We start from the raw sequence: 17,312 nt of genomic DNA, 5'->3' as shown, positions 1-17,312 counted from the left end.
TGGGAGGCGATGGGGACAAGTTGCTGGAGCGATGGTGGTGGCACTGGGGAAGGAGCAGGTGGGGATGGGCACACGGCTGATGGCGGCACAGAGCCCGGGGATGCAGGATGTGGGGGCACAGCACGGGTTGGGGACAGCGTGGGGACACCGTGCACCCGTGGGTGCGCAGCCCACATCTGGGAGCGCGGTGGTGGGTGCCCTCCCTGCTGGGCACCTCCCTGCTCTGCTCTGCATCCTTCTTCCCCGGAGTGCCGCCGCGCTGTGCCGCTCCCAGCGGGACCACGGGGACGTGGGTGGCACTGCGTGTGTCCCCAGGCAGGGAATGCCCCGGTGCCACCACCACGGACTACCACGTGCACGGCCACTGCAGCCAGCCAGCAGTGGGGCTCCCAGCCGGGTGACAGCAGCACAGAGCTGCCCCAGTCCTTTAGGGACCCGGCCCCCCCCAGCAGCTGCATTCCTCCCAAACCCGTTCCACAGGGTCCTACGCAGGTGCCAAGTAAAGGCAGCCAGCTCGGGTGTTTCCTGGTCGTGCCCCGCTGACCTGCAGTGGGTGGGAGAGAGGGGGAACCCGGTGTCCCCCTGCCCCCTCCCGGCCACGCAGGGCTGCTGTGGGGCAGCACCCCACCACCCCCACCCCCAGCCAGAGGGGAAGAAAAGCGGAGAGGCAGAAAAAATGTGAAAAATGACCCGATTTAATCCCAAAGCCCTCCCCCCCCCCCACAGACCCCCGGAGCACCCAGCACCCCACAGCAGTGGTAGGACGGAGCTTTCCGAGGCATCGGCCTCTTCCTCAGCTCCGCGTCCCCCGGCCCCACGCGGCACCGCATCCCCTCGCCCCCCCACCCATTAGGAAGGAGCCCTGATGAAGACCATCCTGGTGGAGTAGACCAGGTCCACAAGATAGGCGAGGAAGTTGAAGATGGTGAGGAAGGTGACGCCGAGGCTCTTGTTCCACCAGCAGTCTGAGTTGCAGGGGTTGGGCCGGCTGCGGCCGTTGAAGCTGTACAGCGGCCATACGATGACGGCGGTGAGGTACATCAGCAGGGCCAGGGCGTTGTAAGCCACCAGCACCTTCTCCAGCGGGCAGGGCATGTAGCTGAGGCAGCGGCCGATGGTTAAGAGGATGATGAGGACCGTGACGATGAAGCAGATGGAGTAGACGGCCACGCACCACTGCAAGCCGGCATGAGCGTAGTAATCCAGCAGGGAGAAGATGAGGCAGGCGACGTAAGCCTCGAACACCTTCAGCAAGCCGGGCACGGTGGAGAGGAAACTGCTGATGTCCCCCGGGCGGGCACGGGTCAGCCCCACCTCGAGGGCGTAGGCCAGGAAGCAGAGGCAGGACATGGCTGTGGCGGCCGCCTGGCGTGCACAGCGGGCGCCGCTGCAGGGGCTGGAGATGAAGGCGGACGGGAACACCACGGAGCTGGTGAACACCAGCAGGGCCGCCAGCATGGCGAAGGCGGCCGTCAGGTCGTCCCAGGAGACGGGCAGCTTGGGGTGCAGCTCCAGCAGCTCCAGCAGCAGCACCAGCAGCGTGACGGCGAAGCAGAAGCACCAGCTGAACATGCACCACGTCCCGTAGGGCCCCGCGAAGTCGCCGGTGGAGGCCACCAGGCTGAAGGAGATGCAGGACAGCAGGACGGCGAAGAGCCGCGCGATGCCCACCCACGAGGTGACGGCCCTCCAGTTCACCGACACCACCGCCATGGCTGCGCCGCGCCGCGCCTGTAGGGCTGCCGGGACGCGGGGTGGGGCACCGGGCCCCCCGGCCCCACTGCTGCCACCGGCACCGCACAGCCGGCTGTGGGTGGATCATTAACGCGGGGCTGCACCGTGCACGCCGAGCCGGGGTGGGGAGGGGGGGGGCGGGCACTGGCAGCCAACCCGTGCCCTGCCCTGGGGCGGGGGCACAAGGCGGCCTCCTGCGCTCCCCAGCAGCTCCCGGCGGACCCCACACCGTGCCGGGTGCGAGCGAGGGGTTGGGGTCAGCAGTGACCCCTCCAGCGTGGGACCCCCCCCCCCCCCAGCCCCCCCACCCGTCAGGGAGCGGTTGGGTGTAGCCCCGCACCTCCGGGTGCCACCTCCCGGTGCGGCCGCAGCCGATAAGCGGCTCAAAGTCCGGGTGCCAAAGCGGGGCGGTGGCAGGGAGCCCTGCTGCCACCTGTGGGGCTGTCCGAGGGTGGCACCGCGGGATGGCGGATGCTGAAGGTTCCGTTTTCACCTTTAATGCCGAGCGGGCTCCGGGAGTCCCAGCGGAGCTCGGGGACACCCAGGGAACCCCCTCCGTTCGTCTTCGTGGGCCGGGGGGCTGCGAGCTGATCGGTGGCACAGTCACTGTGGGGCGGGGGCCGGGCGCTGCCGTGGGGTCGGAGCCCCGGGGCTCAGAGGTTGCTCTCCTCCCCGTCCTCATCCCTGCCCGGCAGCCCGTTGTTGGAGCTCGGCGCCGGCCGGTTGCTCTCGTTCAGCCGCCGCACGCGGTAGCTCTCGTAATGCACGTTGTGGGTGATGTCCTTGAGGTCCTGCAGGTGGGACCTGCCCGGGGAGGAAGGCACCGTGTTACCCCTGCAAGCTTTGGGGAGCCCAGAGCCACCGGAGGGTGCTCTGTGGGCTCACCCCGAGCCCGGCTCACCGGATGAGCAGGTCCCGCAGCATGGGGAACTCACAGTGCTCCGGGTTCTCCACTGCAAGGCAAAGCAGAGCGCTGTGGGGTCGGCTCCGTGTCACGGGGGACAGCACCCACCGTGCAGGGGTGCACCCCTGGGTGCTGCTCCCTGCGAGGTGCCCCGGTGGCAGCCCGGTCCCGTTCCCTGGGGCCGCCACGGGCTGCCCTTACCTTCGATGATGCCCCACTTGGTCTTGCGGCCCAGCACCCGTTTGCCGTTCACCTGGTGCTCCTGGTCCGCCCCCACCACGGCGAAGGGGATCTTCTCCTTTGGGATCCAGGGAACGCGGTCACCCCAGGGTGCCCCCACGCTCTCCCCAGCGCCAGCATCCCGACACTCACCCGGATCCTATCGTTGAGCAACCGGTCATCAGGGTCCTCATCAAAATCCTCCTGCGGGTACACGCTGATGGAGTGGGCCTTCAGGTCCTGCTGGATCTGCGGGACACAGGGTGTGAGACGCTGCCAGACCACAGCAGGGGGGCGGGAGGGCCAGGAGCCCCCCCTGTGCCTCCCCTCACCCGCTGCTTGAACTCCTCCCGCTCCTCCAGGGTGAGCGTGTCAGCCTTGGCAATCACCGGCACCACGTTGACGATCTTGCTCAGCCTCCGCATGAACTCCAGGTCGAGGGGACGCAGCCTGGGTGAGGGGGGGACAGCTGTCATGCTGCCACCCCCCGGCAGCACCCGTGGGTGCGGGGTCACAGCCATGGCACTCACCAGTGCCCCGTGGGGGGGATGAAGTACACGCAGCCGTGCACCCGGCTGTCCGGGATCTTCCTCTTGCGGGTGATGAGGATCTCCTCGCGCAGGTACCTCTCGTACTGCTCGTTGATGTACTTGATGATGGGGTCCCAGCTGGGGGCAGGGGATGGATCAGAGCAGCCCCGTTGGGGTTTAACCTCTCCCAGATGCCACCGCGGTGGCTGCGTCCTACCAGTTCTCGTTGTTGATCTGGTCCCCAAATCCCGGCGTGTCCGTCACCGTCAGCTTCATCTTCACCCCCTTCTCCTCAATAACTGTGGGGTCAGCGGGATCCGTGCATTAAGGAGAAGCAGGGGACCGAGGTGGGAGTCCCTCCCATCTCACCCGCCCCCCCCCCCCCGCCATCCCCTGCCTCTCCAATGGCTTCGTGGGCACATCGGTGACCTTACCGTGGGTGACCGACTGCAGCTGCACCGTCTTTGGGATGCGCTCCTCCTGGCTGGGCTGCGAGGCTTTGCGGCTCACCTTGGACTTGAAGAGGGTGTTCACCATGGTGGACTTCCCCAGCCCGCTCTGCCCTGCGGGGACACGGACAGCTCTGCCTTGTCCCCCTCCCATGCATTTATAATCTCCCACCGTAGCTCTGCCTGGGAGCACTCCAGTCCTGCAGGACAAAGCTGGGACGCATCACCCAACTCTCACTGTGCAGGGAGCACAGCCATGGCACCGCGCTATGAGACCCATCCTTCTTCAGTCTATTGCTCCTCCAGGAGTCTCCCCAAAGCCCGAGTTCCCCAACTCTCTCCCCACACGGTGGCATCAGATTCCCAGCAGCCAAACCCCTCCCCAGGCGCTCACCGACAACCATGATGTTGAATTCAAAGCCCATCTTCATGGTCTTCACCTTCATCTGCTCGAGCACGGCCTCGATCCCCACGTACCCAAACAGCTCGTGCGCCCCACGGTCAGGGGGCAGCTCTTGGGGCACGGCCGCCGCCTCCATGCTGCGCTCCTGGGGCTCCAGGCTGCTCCCTGTGCAGAGTGAACACGAGGTGAGCAGGACACCCCAGAACCCGTCCCCAGCACTCTTCCCGTCCCGGGAGGACAGCCGGATGCCTTCGGTGCTGCTCACCCTGCTGCCGTTGCCCCAGCAGCAGCCACGCCGGTGGGCACGCAGCCCCAGCGCATTCCTGGCAGCCGGTGAGGTGAAGCACAGCAACGGGGCATGCCACCTCCTGGCACCATAGGGATGAGGGTGTCCCTTAGCGGCATCACTGGGGCTCTGCCCACACCCCAGTGCCCACAGCCACCTGCGCCCTCCAGCATGCCACCTGCAGCTCCACAAGTGGTGGCGTCACCAGCACAACCGCCAGCACTGCTTCCCCGTGCTGACACCAGTGGCCACCTCGCAGCAGCCCCAGTGCACACCACGTGTCACCCCGCATCGCTCCCAGCACAGTGGCAGCACAGTGGCAGCACCGTGGAGCCGGTGCCGACACGCAGCTGGCCCCGAGGGGGTGACAGTGGGTGGCAGTAGCGGTGCCATCGTGGGGCCGCCGGGTGACCAGCGGCCCGGGAGCGGCGAGGCATGCAGCCGAGACCCCCGCCCCAGCCTTTGTGTGGCGGCTGAGGGCCCCCAGAGCCGTCGTTCCCCTCCTCCTCCCCCTCCTCCTTCCCTCCTGGCACAGCCATTGTTTGGGTCCTACCTCCGCAACGCGCTGTCCCCGCTCCCACGCAGCCGCCTGGGGACGAGGGGACCCCGGCTGTCCCCGGTCCCCGTCACTGCAGCACTGCAGCCTGGTCCCAACCCCGCTGGGCTCTAACACGGGCTGCAGCCCGGCTGCTCCCGCACATGCCCAGCATGGCAATAACCCAGCCTCCCCGCCGCCCCTCCTCTCCCACCCATGCACTGAGTTCGCCCGTTCTACACTCAGCCCCAAGCCCCGCCAGCAGCAATGGGAACCTCAGCACAGTGACACCCTTCCCTCCAAGCGCCCCCCCGCCACTCCGGCACCCATTTCACGGGTGTCCCAGCTGCACAGCTCCACACCTCCAAAGGGCAAGGGGAGCACGCGCTGTCACCCACCTGGCATTGGGGGTTCAGGCACCGGGGACCCCCGCGCCCAGCACTGCCCACCCCGATGCCGCAGTGCCCCACGGCGCCTGCGTCCCCCGGCCCACGCCGCAGCCTCCCTGCATGGCACATATGTGCCAGCCCATTTCTTGGCACCAGCGAGGCTCGGGCGGCAGCTTGCAGGCACAGCCGTGTGCCATGTGGCCTGGGGACGAGGGACACGCAGCACCTGGCCCGGAGGTGACGGGAGGCGGATGGAGCGGATGCGCTCCTTGCTGCAGAAATGGCATCTCAGAGCGGGGGTCCGGGTGCCCCGTGCCCACCGGTGGGTGCCAGACCATGATTAGGGCTGGGGACGGCAGCAGTCAGGATGGGACGCCCCGGTGACACCACCCCAGAGTGCTCCCAGGGGGGAGATGTTCCCCAAAAGACCTGGCACAGCCCAGCAGGAGCTCCAGCCGCCCACAGCACCCTCCCACCCAGCTGGGGCTTCCCTCGGAAATGTCAAAACAGCAGGACTTCCTGGTGACAGCAGTGACACCCACCCGGCCGGGGAAGCGGGGGGGGGGGGGGTGGTGGTGTTAGGGCGCTGCCCGCAGGGCCCTATCCTGCCCTACCCACAGCTCAGCACAGCCCAACCCCCCGTGCACCCACCGCAGCGTCACGGTCACCAGAACAGATCCGGAACCGAGTAACAGAGCTACTGCTGCGTCACCCCACTGTCCCCCCCCCGCGGCCACCACAGTGTGCCACCCGCTCACAGCACAGCCCCGCGCATCCCCTTTCCTCCTCCGCTCCCCAAACTCACCCCGAGCAGCAGACCCCCTTACCTGCCCCTCACACCTCCTCACTGCTGGGCTGCGAGGTGCCCAGATCCCCCCATGGTGACCCCCACACCGGGCTCCCAGCACGGCCGTCACCTCCTGCCCTGTGCTGTGCTGAGCCGTGCCGATGGCAAAGCCAAGCAGACACAAACATTATCCCTTCATGTGGCCCCGGATAATGGCTCCCCGCAGACAGACCTGTTCCGGGCTAATTGAGGAGGGTTTATTTTCCAGGCTGGGACGGGTAAACCCGGGTTCGTGGTCTCCCGGCATGGTTTAATTACTGATGCGGCATTAATCGGCATGTTGGCTGGGAAGTCTGTAATAAGCTCGGGGGGTGGAGGTGGGCAGGAGGGGATGGGAAAGGAGCGCGCATCGCTAGGAGCGCGGCCCCGTGAGCCAGAAGCTCTGCTGCACAGATGGAGGGCAATGGGGTGCGGGTCCCCCGGCCCATGGAAGAACCTGCAGCGGCCATCCCGCAGCGGCGGTGCCACGCACAACCCGAGGGGACAGCAGTGACAGTTGTACCCATAGCCACAGACGCGAGCAGAGACACAAGCAGAAGCAGAAGTGAGAGCGCACAGGGCCTTGCCGCGGCGATGGGGACTGAAATCCCACAGTGACAGCGAGCAGCCCCCCACCACACACCAGGGGACCTGCACACCCACCCTGCCCTTCGCCCCGCGCCCTCGCCCACCCCTACCTCGCTGCACCACGAGCCGGTCAGCGCTCACCGGCCGAATAACTCCCGGGGTGCAGGCAGGAGGAGGCTGCAGCCCACAGCCCCTCCTCCGCTCCTCCTCCTCCTCCTCACCCCGGGGCGCTGCGTGGGCGCTGGGTGGAAGTGAAACGGGGCGGCCGTGGAGTGAAGCTCGGCGCTTCCTGAAAAGAGGAGCGCGCCCGAGAGCGCACCGTCCCCATCCTGGCGCCCGCACGCTGCCCTCCGGCTCACACCCACTCCGTGACCCACCCCATCCCATCCCCAGCACCCAAACCACCGTCCCCACCGTGTCCCCCAGCGCGGGTGCAGCCGGGCCGGCTCGGCCACGGGCATTGCTGCCGCATGATTCACGCAGCCCCGAGCGGAGGGATGGATGGAAGGATGGAGGGATGGATGCCTTTGCGCGCGTCAGTACTTAGAGCCGCGGCGACGGCGGCATGCGAGACACCCGAGCGAGACAGCAGTGCTCCCCAGGCACACAGACAGCGCTCCCCAGGCGCACAAACAGGCGGCCACCGTGGCGTCCGGCCCCGAGCACCGCACTGCCCTGGGGGTGGATGGGGACGCAGCCGAGCCCGGTGCCTGGGGGCCCTGTGCTGTGACCGGGCTCCTCAAGGCAAGGGGATGGAGGGGACACGGGGCACTGCGGGGCTGCATGGTGGTGCTTAAACAGGGCACGGTGCCACTCACTGCCACCAACAGCCACACAGGGGACAAGAAAGTGGGACCAGGGACACGTGGCCACCGCACATCTCCACTAGCAGCTGCCAGAACGGGAACAACAAGGGGATGGGAGCAGCGGCTTAAGGATCCTGAGGGGCTTTGCCCACTGTGACCACATCCCCACCAACACCAGTCCCCAGCACCAGCAGTGGTGGCACGAGGCAGCAATGTCACACCCAGAGAAGGGACAGAGGAGAGGAGCGAGTCCTACCGTGCTCCGGTGTCGCTGTGGCACAGCATCCATCTGCAGCCTGGCTGAGCCCACGCGGCGTCACCAAGCAGGTCCCCATGGTGGGGCCGGTGCTGCCCATGTTCCTCAGTGCCAGCGGGGTGCCCGGCCCCAGCACCATCCCCCCGAGGAAGGCAGGCTGGGAGCTCACCTGCACCGTCTGCGGCTGCGACACCAGCTTGAAGGGGGCGGCCGGGGGGAGCAGCCCCTCCCCGGGGCCGGTGGCCGCAGTGGCAGTCGGGGGGGTCGGGCGAGCCAGGCGGGGGCTGGCACTGAGGCTGACCCTGAGCTGTGTGCGGGGCAGCCCTGGGGCTACCTCAGCGCTTGAGGAGGAGGAAGGCAGGCGGGTGTGGGGCGGGGCGGTGGGGCTGCGGGCACCCCACGGCGGCGTGGGGCATGGGGCTGGCGGGGGGATGCCCGGCTCCTCGGCGATGTGCAGGTCCAGTGCCGGCAGTGAGCTGTGCCCGGCGGCCACGTGCAGGGAACATTCTGCTTCCACTGGGAAGACGCAGCCGTGTGATGGCACTTTCTTCAAGCAGGAGTCGGCGGCCAGGGAGGCTGCAGGAAGCTGGGGGGCCGCGGGGCTCTCCAGGCTGGAGCTGGAGCTGCGCAGGCTCTCCCCGTCGCTGCCCGGCCCCGCGTGGCTCTGGAAGGAGGCGATGCCGCCTGGAGCCCTGCCAGCGCGGTGCTGACCCCGGAGCAATGGGCTGTGTGGTGTAGGGCTGGGCTGCAGCGCCCGGTGGCTCTCGGTGGCACCCACGGGCAGCGGGGACGCAATGGGGGATCCGGGAGCATCACCTGCATCCTCTGCCTCAAACGACTTCTTGAGGGCTGGGGAGAAACGGAGAGGTGTGAGGGCGGCACCGGGGCTCGGTGGCACCGCAGCTGTTGGGCGCCCCCCCCCCGTGCGCAGGGTGCCAAAGGGCCGTCTGTGAGCCCAGCCCGGATGGGAAACCGGATCGGTGCCGTCGGCCCCTCGGCTTTGTTCCCCAGCTCTTATCTGTGGGTCGGTGCCGTGGCTCCCGGCTCCCCGCACCGCACAGTGCCCGCTTTATTCCCCTGTAAGGGATCCGGCCCCACGTAACCAGATCCCCGCCCGAGCCGCTGCTCTCCCTCCCCATTCAGCGCAGCTCAGCGCAGGATCCCTGCCCCATTCCGGCGCGTTAACCCTGAAGCCTACTGACGGCACAGCCATCAGATGGCACTCCCATCCTACAGCGGTCCTGCCCCCGCCAGGAGGGCTCTGATCCTCCACCACAAGCAGGCAGATGCATACGGGGGGGGGGTTGGGGCCCGCCCACCCGCAGCCCTCTGGGCACCGCAGCAAAGCTGCTGCCATAGGGGCACTCCACTACCCCGGGGGCTGCTCTCCTCTGGCTGCAGCGCCGCGGTGGGTCTGCACGGAGGGACCCCACAAAGCTCCCCCCCCCACCCCCCCCCATTCCTCCTCCTCCCTCCCCCGGGCAGGAAGCGGCAGTGCGGCCCCCCGGGAGCTGCGCTCCTGCCAGATCCGCCCCAGCGGCTCCGTTCGGTGCCGGCTCCCCACGGAGAGCGCCGGGGGCCGAAGCTCCCACGGAGCCCCCCCACCCCCCCGCCGCGCTGCCATGCGTGCGGCACGAGGCCCCGCCAGCAGCGGGTGATGGGAACGGGCACAGGGGGCGATGGGGATAGGGGAGAAATGGGGACCTGGAATGACGGGCACAGGGAACGATAAGGACCCAGGGGGTGATAGGGAGCCGGGGCACAAAGGGGACCCGCAGCTATGAAGCCGGGCTGGGGCTCGGTGCCCCGTCCCCTCCCCAGGTCACCTCCCCGTGCCCGGGGCTGGGCACAGGGGTCAGGGGTCGGGGCGGGGGTGATGTTAATAACAGCTCTGGGCCGGCAGGTATGTCCCAGCCCGGGGCTGCCGGTGGAGAGGGACAAGGGGTTCTGCCCCCTCCCTTCCTCGCGTTTCTGCCCCCCGCCGCACCCCGTGCCCCCCGTGCCCCCCCCGGTAGGTGCTGCATTCCTCCCGCCGAGGGCAGCAGCCGCCCCAGGTCGGGTTTCTCCGCCCGCTCCTCCCCGCGCTGCCCCTTCCCGACCCCGGCGAGCGGCGGAGGGGGGGGGGCGGGGAGTTGGGGCCGAAAGGAAGATAAAAAGGGGGGAAAAAAGACAAACACACACCCCCCAAAAAAGCCAAGTCCCGCTGCTGCCGGGACCCCCCCCCCCCCCGGTGCTCGGTCCCGTTCGGTTGCGAAGAGTGGGAGAGCCCACTCTGCGGGTCGCGGGGTGCACGCGTGGGGCGGTGCAGAGACACACATGGACCATCCGGACCGTTCACACACAGACACGCACACACGTACGTACGGACATAGATACACGCGGAGATACACGCGCCCACGGGGAAACGCGGCCGCGGGTGGGGCTCGGGGGGGGGTCCCGACCGCACCTTCGAAGTCGCTGAGGATCCCGTCCAGGTGCTCCTTCACCGAGAGCCGGGCCATGGGCGAGGAGGGGGGGGGGACGCGGGGCCGCCCCGCATGGGAACCGCAGAGCGGAGCGGAGCCGGAGCGGAGCAGCGGAAAGGGCCGGGACGGCGGCGGCTGCCCCGGGCTGTGCGGGAGAGGAGCGGGAGGAGGAGGAGGAGGAGGAGGTGAAAGAGCGGGAGGAGGAGGGGAGGGCTGCAGGGGGCGGGGGCGGCGGGGGGAGGTACTGCCCGCACCCCGCCCCGGCCGGATCCCCCCCTACCCGTATCCCACGGGCGTGGCATCGCCGGGTGGTTCCGGGGGGTCCCGTCCTCTTCGGCCACCATCGCGGTGCTGCGGCTCATTCCCCCCTGAAAGCCGCGGGTAGAGCTGGGGATCCCCTCCCCGGCCCCACAGAGGGCAGTAAAGGGGGTCTCCGACCTGCCCCCCCCCCTCCCCCAGGGCTGCTCGGCCCGGCCCTATTGGCTGCTGGGGTGGTGAGTGGGGGGAGGCTCAGGGGTGGGGGGTGCGAGGACTTTCTGTACTCGCAGCGATTTCCTGCTTGGAAAAGAGGAGAAAAGTGCGAATTTCAGGCTGTACATTCGGGGCCGGGGTTTGCCGGGCGTTTGGGGTCCCCTGGTGCTGCATCCTGAAGCATCCTTGTCCCAGAGCATCCTCGTCCTGCATCCAGGAGCACCCATGGGGATGGGCCAAGCGGTCCAACTCTCCCACACACAGCAGCGAGCGGCACTCCAAGACAAATCCTACAGCCCTCAGTGAGTTTTGGAGCCACGACCGCTCCGCAAAGCCATAAACCTATAGTGGGTAAATGCGTTCATGAATTAGGGAGGACATTCGGGGCTCTCCAATGGCACGGAGGTGGGCTGGGACCCAACACCGGGGGCTGCTGATACGGCCCCACAGCCATCCCCAGGGGGGTTCGGGGAGCACCGGAGCACAGAGAGCTCTGCAGCACCGCTGGAGAACATCCACAGCGTTCAGCATCAGTCAGGAGGGATCCCAGAAGGGTCTGGAGGCATTTCAGGGGCCTCGCAGAGGGTTTGGGAGCACTCGAGACCTCGCAGGGCCCTTCAGAGGAAGGCTTGGAGTGCTTTCGAGCCTCTGCGGGATATTCCTTTCGGTGCATTTTCAGCTATTTCAAGGAGTTTCAGAAGAGTTTGGAGGAGCTCGAGAGCTGCTTGGAGCTCTGTTGGCTTTTGGGGCCACACGGGGGGAGGCTCCCGGGGCAGCCCAGGTGCTCAGTGCCGCCCTGCATCTGCAGGGTTGGAACCACTCGGGCGCGTTTTGGGGCTCCCCAGAGTGCCGAGCTGATTTTAAAGGCCTTGGGGGGGGGGGGATTTTGGAGCCCTTTGGGGCAGCTTACGGGGGCTCAGAGGAGGCACAGAGGTGTGCACAGCTCAGCAGAGGGTTTTAGGGCATCTCCTTGCCCGAGCGTGGGATTTCTATGGCAGCGGAGCGGGTGGAGGAGCTCACACAGCACCCAGCAGGCTGCAGGTAAGGGGAACTCCACGTCCTCACCTGCATCCCCATAGGGCAGCGGGATGTAGGGGAGCCCCTATACCCATCCCCAGCGCCGCCGTGCCCTCTGCTCCCCCCATCCCACCCCACAGCCCCCCCCCCCCCCCAGAGCCCCAGCAAGGAAGGCCTGAGGGCAGGAATGGTAACAGCATTTAATGGGACAAGAATCGATACATCATTTAAGACAATACTGCTTTCACCCTTTTGGGACTTCCTTCACATACCGGTGGGGAGAGAGGAAGGTTTTCGGGAAGGACAGGTCGGTGTGGTTTGGTTTTTGTCTTTTCGTAGGGGCTTTAAAGCATGGTGAATGTGCAAAGTCAGTGCTTTGTTTGCTTAAAACCTTTTCCCGGTGCTTATTTACAGTTACAGTACCTCTTTGTGAGCGACAGGAGAAAAAGATGATTGTAGGAACCGGGGCTCGGCGACCCCAAGTCGAGAAAGGCAGATCTCCAATATTTATATATTTATACATATATATATATATATATATATGCTTTTGTGTTATACACAGATACATTTCTCTCTTTCTTTAAAGTATTAAAAAAATGATCAACCTTCGTTCTATAAAAATACCTACTCTACAAGATAGAAAAAATTTCCCTCTCCGTGTTTACACTGATTTACACCCGAAGCATCTCTGGAAATGTACACGACGTGGCTCCATCCCCAGGCTGGGTGTGGGGCTGTGTCGGATGGCCGCAGCGTCGGGGACACGGCGGTGGCTCCGGGCTCAGCTGCAGGGACAGCCCCTGGCCGACCCACGACACAGCGATGGGCTCGGAAGCATTTGGGGGGGCTGGTTGCTGCTCCCCCTTTCTTGGGGCTGCGGTGGTGTTTGGGAAGCTTGGCTAAGAGCTGCTCCGTGGGTTCGGTGCAGCGAGGGAGCCGGATCCTGGGGCAGTGGGATGAGTGGCTGCCCCAACGGGTGCGCCTCGCTGCGGTCACAGAGGCCTCCTGGCAGCACAGGGGTCGGTGACACCGTGTGCTCAGAGCAGCCACCCCATCCCCATCCCATCCCCATCCCCATCCCATCCCCATCCCCCAGCCCAGGGTGAGGAGCGGGTTCTCCCTCCGGGACCACGGCCATCACCGGCAGAGCCCCGCTCCGTGCTGGGACAGCCGTGGCAGCGCACGGAGCTCAGCCCTCACACCACAACCTCTGCCCCAATCCCTGCAGGCGGGATGGAGGGGACGGCTCTGCCATAGGGGCCGTGCAGACCCCGCAGCCGCCGCACCCCACGGGCGCAGAGGGCGGCGAAGCCACGGACGGCGAAATAAATAAGGAGGTGGGTGACACTGCGCTCACACCCCGTCCCGAGGATGGCTGCTCCCCTCTTCGTGCCACCAGCAAGTGAGAAGCCAGCGTGCTCCGTGCACGTGACCCGTTCCCAAGCAAAAAGCAGCGGGGCAAGGATGAACTGCGCCAGCCGGATGAAGACATTTGCATTAAGTTAATTAAAAAATAATAATAATAATCATCATCATCGTTAATCCTACAAGTCCAGGACGTGTTTCCCTCTTTCCCAGATCTGCCCCGGTGAGTGAGTGTGTCACGGACACTTTGGCAAAGCAGACGCCCAGGCTGGGCAGGGCAGCGGGGGGGGGGGGGAACGTTCCTGCTCCATCCCGAGCCCTGCAGTTCAGAGGAAGCCCTCCTCACACCCGTGCGGGGCCGACCCGAATCCTTCCCGTGGTTGCCCGTTGCCTCCATTCCTCCTCCAGGTTCCCTTTCGGCCCTCGAAGCCGGAAGGGCTGCAAAGTAACGGAGTCAGACAACAGAGCCTCACTGCTGCCTCCCTGCTGCGCCGATGCGATGCGGTGTTTCCCCGTGCCTTCATCGAGAGCAAAGACCTTGTGAGTCCCTCCTCCTCCTCCTCCTCCTCTCAGAGCACCAAATCCACAGCCGTGGCAGAGTGCGCCGCGCGCGGCCGCCCTTACTTCACTTCCAGGATGGAGGGGTTGGTCTCCATGATGGCCACGATGATCCTGTCGATGTAGTCCTGCAGGCGGAAGTTGATCTCCTCTTGCTTTTGAATCGCTTCCATGAGCTGCGAGGGAGAGAGGGGACGAGTGGTCGCTGCTGCCCAGGGGTGGGAGGAGGGCACCGTTCCACGACTGCATGGGGAGGAGATGCCCTCAGCCACCAGCCCTGCTCAGCCCTACCCCTGCAACTGAGGTCTCCGGGGCAGCTGTCCCAGCCGCCGGGCTTTTAATGCAGCTGCAGACAGACAGACACACACACACACACAGCCACGTGGGCTCCTGTTTGCTGGGTGGGAAGGGGAAGCCCCGGGCACCCCAGGCAGACGAGGTCGGAGAGCAGCAGCTCCCCGTGCACGCACCTCATCTCTGGAGACTGAGCTGATCTCGGCCGCCAGGGATTCAGAGAAGGAGGCTGAGAAGAGGTTCTTGGCTCCCTGGATGCTCAGGTTGATGATCTGCCCGTTCAGCTCATCGTTCTGCTCCTTCAGGCTCCTGTTATCCTGTTCACAACAGCCACGTGTCAGGTGCTGCGTGGTGCCCCCGAGCACAGCCGTCCCACCCTGCTGCACGGCTGGGAAAGGCAGGGGCTTCGCAGGGCACTGGGAACAGCACACGTTCTCCTGACTCTGACTGGAGAGCCTGGAGAGCCTCTGGAAACACGGGGCAGGTCTAGGGGATGCAGCATACAGGGGTCCTGCATACACATGATGCCCTTCAGGGGAAGGATCCGAGCTCACCCATCCCTGCACAGGGGAGCAAGAAGCAGCAGGATGCTGCATCCACGGCCAGCCCCTGGGAGGGAGAACCCCACAAACCAAGGAGGCAGGCAAAAGGGGAAACAGCATCCCTTAGTGCAGAACGTTTCCTCCCCCTTCCCAGCCTCGCCTACCTGCTTAAGCTGCTTGATCTCCTGCTCCAGCTCCGTCTCTCGTGTCCTGCTGTTGTACTCCTGCAGCCCCATGCTGCTGCTCCGGCCTCGCCGCTGCTCACATTCCAGTTTGAAGAGCTGCAAGTGCTCGAGCTGCTTCCTGAGGTCCTCGATGAGCTGCAGCAAAAGGAAGGGGACAGCTGAGTGCTGGCACTGGTTGCAGCTGGTGGGACACACGGGTGGTCTCCTGGCTGGGAGCAGCAATGGGACGTGCTGTGAATCCCCACATGATGCCAAAACAACAGCAAGTTCCACTCTGAGACCCCAAACTCCATTCCTGCCACGGTGGCAAGCACTGCTCGAGCCTCCAGATGGAACTACCTGGAAGGAGATGGGGGGGGGAGGGCACGTTTTTGCCCCCAGGCATGCAGACAGCTGAGGGCTCCCACCCATGCTGCTCTCTCTTTCCCTTTGCTAGCGCCTGCTGGTTCCACGTGCTGCTGCCACAGCTCCTTTGATGCAACAGACAAGCAACTGGCATGGGTGGCCCAGCCCAAATGGGTTTCCAGACGCAGGCAGATGTGCTCGGTTGAATTTTAACACAGGCCAAAGCGACAGATGTTACACAGCTAAGCTGCTGTACTACCTTCCTCCATCCAGGCTCGACCAAAGGCTCTAAAAGTTGGCTCTGGAGATGCTGCTGAAGCTAGAGATGCAAAGCTGCCCTTTAGCAAGGCAGGGCTGCAGCGGGCAGCCAAACTCCTCACCTCCTGGGTCGACTCCTTCTCCTTCTGGAACTGGTGCCTCTCGTGGCTCAGCTTGTCCCCCATCTTCCTCTTGTTCTCCTGCTCCTCTGTGAGCTGCACAGTGAGGTCCTCAATCTCGTCCAGCAGCTTCTGCTTCTCCTGCAAGCACACACAGCGCAGTGGTCGCAGGGCTTGCTGCCTGCAGGTGCTGGGTGAGGTTTGTCACCTGCTGGTGCCAACAGCCCCACGCCAGGCATTTCCCTGCTTTCCTATCACCAACCCACCCCATCCCCAGGGTGGCTCTGCATGTGAGGAAGCCTTTGGCTTTCCAAAAGCCCCAGATGCCACCAGGACACAGCAGTCCTCTCCATCAGTGCTCACAAGGCCTCAGGGCACGCAGACAAACGCTGCCTTGGCCACGGTGGGCAGTGCTCTGTGGGCTCAGAGGCTGTGAGTGGCTGCAACGCCGGAGGGCAGAAGTTTGGTTTCACATCAGTTTTAATCTCACATCCTCCACAAGCTCCAACAGAGCCACAGTGCAACCCCTGTGCCAGCAGTGGGACCTGCAAGCGCATCCTCTCCATGGGTAACGCTCCCATCCGGCCCTGCCAGCCTGCAGCCTCCTGGCCCCGGCGTGGGGGAGAGGGGCTGTGAGATAACACAGCATTCTGAGGTCTCAGCTGTGTGTGGGCACCGTGCAGACCTAAAGCCTTCCTGCTGCAGCCACAGGGCTGTGGATTTGCCTCCAGCAGAGGGCACGAGTCCCCTCCCGCAGCCAGGCCGCCCGCTGCTCCAGCTCAGGCTCACTACGTTTGGTAACACCAGGTTTGCAGCCAGGCACTGTGAACCCGCCTGCAAAGCACTGCCCCGAGGTCAGGCTGTGGTGTCAGTGCTGCTGGGCCTCCCCCCTGAGCTGTGGGGAGGGCAGAGGCCCTGGGACACACATACACACGTTCTCACCTCCTCGAGCCTCTCGATGTTGGCTCTTAAACAAGGGACACATGACCTCAGCTCGCTGTTCTCATCATCCAGCTGCTGCAGCCTGCAATGGTAAGGAGGCCTGTCAGAAAGAGCAGCAGGCTGGGCTGAAGCATCACCAGCAATATCAAACCAGGACCTGCTGGAGGCAAGCCAGCACTGATTTACCTTCTCATGCCAACCCCTGACACTTGCACTATTCCCATTCCCAACGGCAAAAAGGGCAACCTGCACGACTTGGGGCAGGTCCTTTCTCCAGGGCCACGTCCTTTTGCTGACTGAATGCTCATTTGTGCCCATGGGCAAACCTCATCAGAAGGCAAACACCTGCCTGGGCAGTCAGAGCAGCGCTCAGAGAGGACTTCATCTCTGCATCCTCTGGGTTAAAACAACAACTATCTGCTCTGCTAATTGTCCTACCACACACACGGCTGAAAAATCAACCAATTGAACAGACGAAGTGTATTTGGTCTTCTTTTACTGCAAGGGCTGGACAAGAGCAGCACGCATTCCGGAAAGGTGGTAAAAACATCCCCCCAAATAACAAACCTGTCCAATAAACGAGGCCACCTCCCGTGCTATTCTTCCCTTGGGAAGCCAAGAGGCTGCACGGAGCTCCCCGGCCAGGTCAGCACCTGTCTGACAGCTCTTCCATCTCGGGATGGGGTCTGACTCTGCCTCGGTCCCCTCTCTGTGCCTCCGAGCAGCCTGCAGCCACGGCACACTCCTGCCAACCCTCCTTGGTCGTGGGCTGAGCCCTCGCCTTCCCTCCCAGCCTGCATCTGCTCAACAGCCACGGCAGCTTTTG

At 65.0% G+C, this 17,312-nt stretch overlaps 3 protein-coding genes across 14 annotated transcripts in view; all 3 read right to left on the bottom strand.

Annotated features, from left to right (window-relative positions):
• Nucleotides 1-716: 716 nt before the first annotated feature.
• LOC100857467 (myeloid-associated differentiation marker homolog) lies at nt 717-1,815 on the bottom strand. Its single transcript, XM_003642152.6, has one exon. The coding sequence runs from the start codon at nt 1,711-1,713 to the stop codon at nt 850-852; it is 864 nt and encodes a 287-aa protein (XP_003642200.3). The 5' UTR covers nt 1,714-1,815; the 3' UTR covers nt 717-849.
• On the bottom strand, nt 1,656-10,552 carry SEPTIN12 (septin 12). 5 transcript variants are annotated; one of them, XM_004945415.5, is made up of 11 exons: nt 10,372-10,552; nt 7,926-8,774; nt 4,231-4,404; nt 3,822-3,950; nt 3,605-3,686; nt 3,388-3,525; nt 3,190-3,307; nt 3,011-3,106; nt 2,840-2,936; nt 2,636-2,687; nt 1,656-2,538 (listed from the first exon to the last, which is right to left on the bottom strand). In XM_004945415.5, exons 1-11 carry the CDS (start codon nt 10,424-10,426, stop codon nt 2,388-2,390), a joined length of 1,941 nt encoding a protein of 646 aa, XP_004945472.2. In that variant the 5' UTR covers nt 10,427-10,552; the 3' UTR covers nt 1,656-2,387. The 5 variants fall into 5 exon arrangements, with proteins under 5 accessions (XP_004945472.2, XP_004945473.1, XP_015150194.1 ...); XM_004945416.3 differs by lacking the exons at nt 7,926-8,774; nt 10,372-10,552 and adding an exon at nt 6,974-7,265; XM_015294708.4 differs by lacking the exons at nt 7,926-8,774; nt 10,372-10,552 and adding an exon at nt 6,277-7,074.
• Nucleotides 10,553-12,064: 1,512 nt separating this feature from the next.
• Nucleotides 12,065-17,312, bottom strand: part of RAB11FIP3 (RAB11 family interacting protein 3) — a 42,334-nt gene continuing 37,086 nt past the window's right edge. For 4 of the 8 annotated variants that reach the window (XM_004945419.5, XM_015294703.4, XM_046900744.1 and 1 more), the window contains 6 exons: nt 16,487-16,568; nt 15,548-15,685; nt 14,802-14,957; nt 14,272-14,412; nt 13,868-13,977; nt 12,065-13,761 (listed from right to left, as the gene is read on the bottom strand). In XM_004945419.5, the coding sequence (XP_004945476.2) occupies nt 13,713-13,761; nt 13,868-13,977; nt 14,272-14,412; nt 14,802-14,957; nt 15,548-15,685; nt 16,487-16,568 (676 nt within the window). In that variant the 3' untranslated portion in view covers nt 12,065-13,712. Of the gene's footprint in view, nt 13,978-14,271; nt 14,413-14,801; nt 14,958-15,547; nt 15,686-16,486; nt 16,569-17,312 lie in introns of all 8 variants that reach the window. The other 4 variants (XM_015294702.4, XM_015294704.4, XM_040647738.2 and 1 more) reach the window with 1 other exon arrangement.

The sequence above is a fragment of the Gallus gallus genome, chromosome 14, assembly GCF_016699485.2.
Source record: "Gallus gallus isolate bGalGal1 chromosome 14, bGalGal1.mat.broiler.GRCg7b, whole genome shotgun sequence".
Classification (NCBI taxonomy): Eukaryota; Metazoa; Chordata; class Aves; order Galliformes; family Phasianidae; genus Gallus; species Gallus gallus.
The sequence above is the reverse complement of the archived record's forward strand: the minus strand, read 5'-3'. Positions and strand labels throughout refer to the sequence as shown.

Coding starts and splice junctions, on each gene's coding strand:
- LOC100857467 (XM_003642152.6), bottom strand. CDS start 1,713: ATGGCGGTGGTGTCGGTGAACTGGAGGGCCGTCACCTCGTGGGTGGGC.
- SEPTIN12 (XM_004945415.5), bottom strand. CDS start 10,426: ATGGCCCGGCTCTCGGTGAAGGAGCACCTGGACGGGATCCTCAGCGAC. Junction 3,526..3,604: donor CAGATCAACAACGAGAACTG/GTAGGACGCAGC, acceptor CCCTGCCCCCAG/CTGGGACCCCATCATCAAGT. Junction 2,688..2,839: donor CAAGTGGGGCATCATCGAAG/GTAAGGGCAGCC, acceptor TTTGCCTTGCAG/TGGAGAACCCGGAGCACTGT.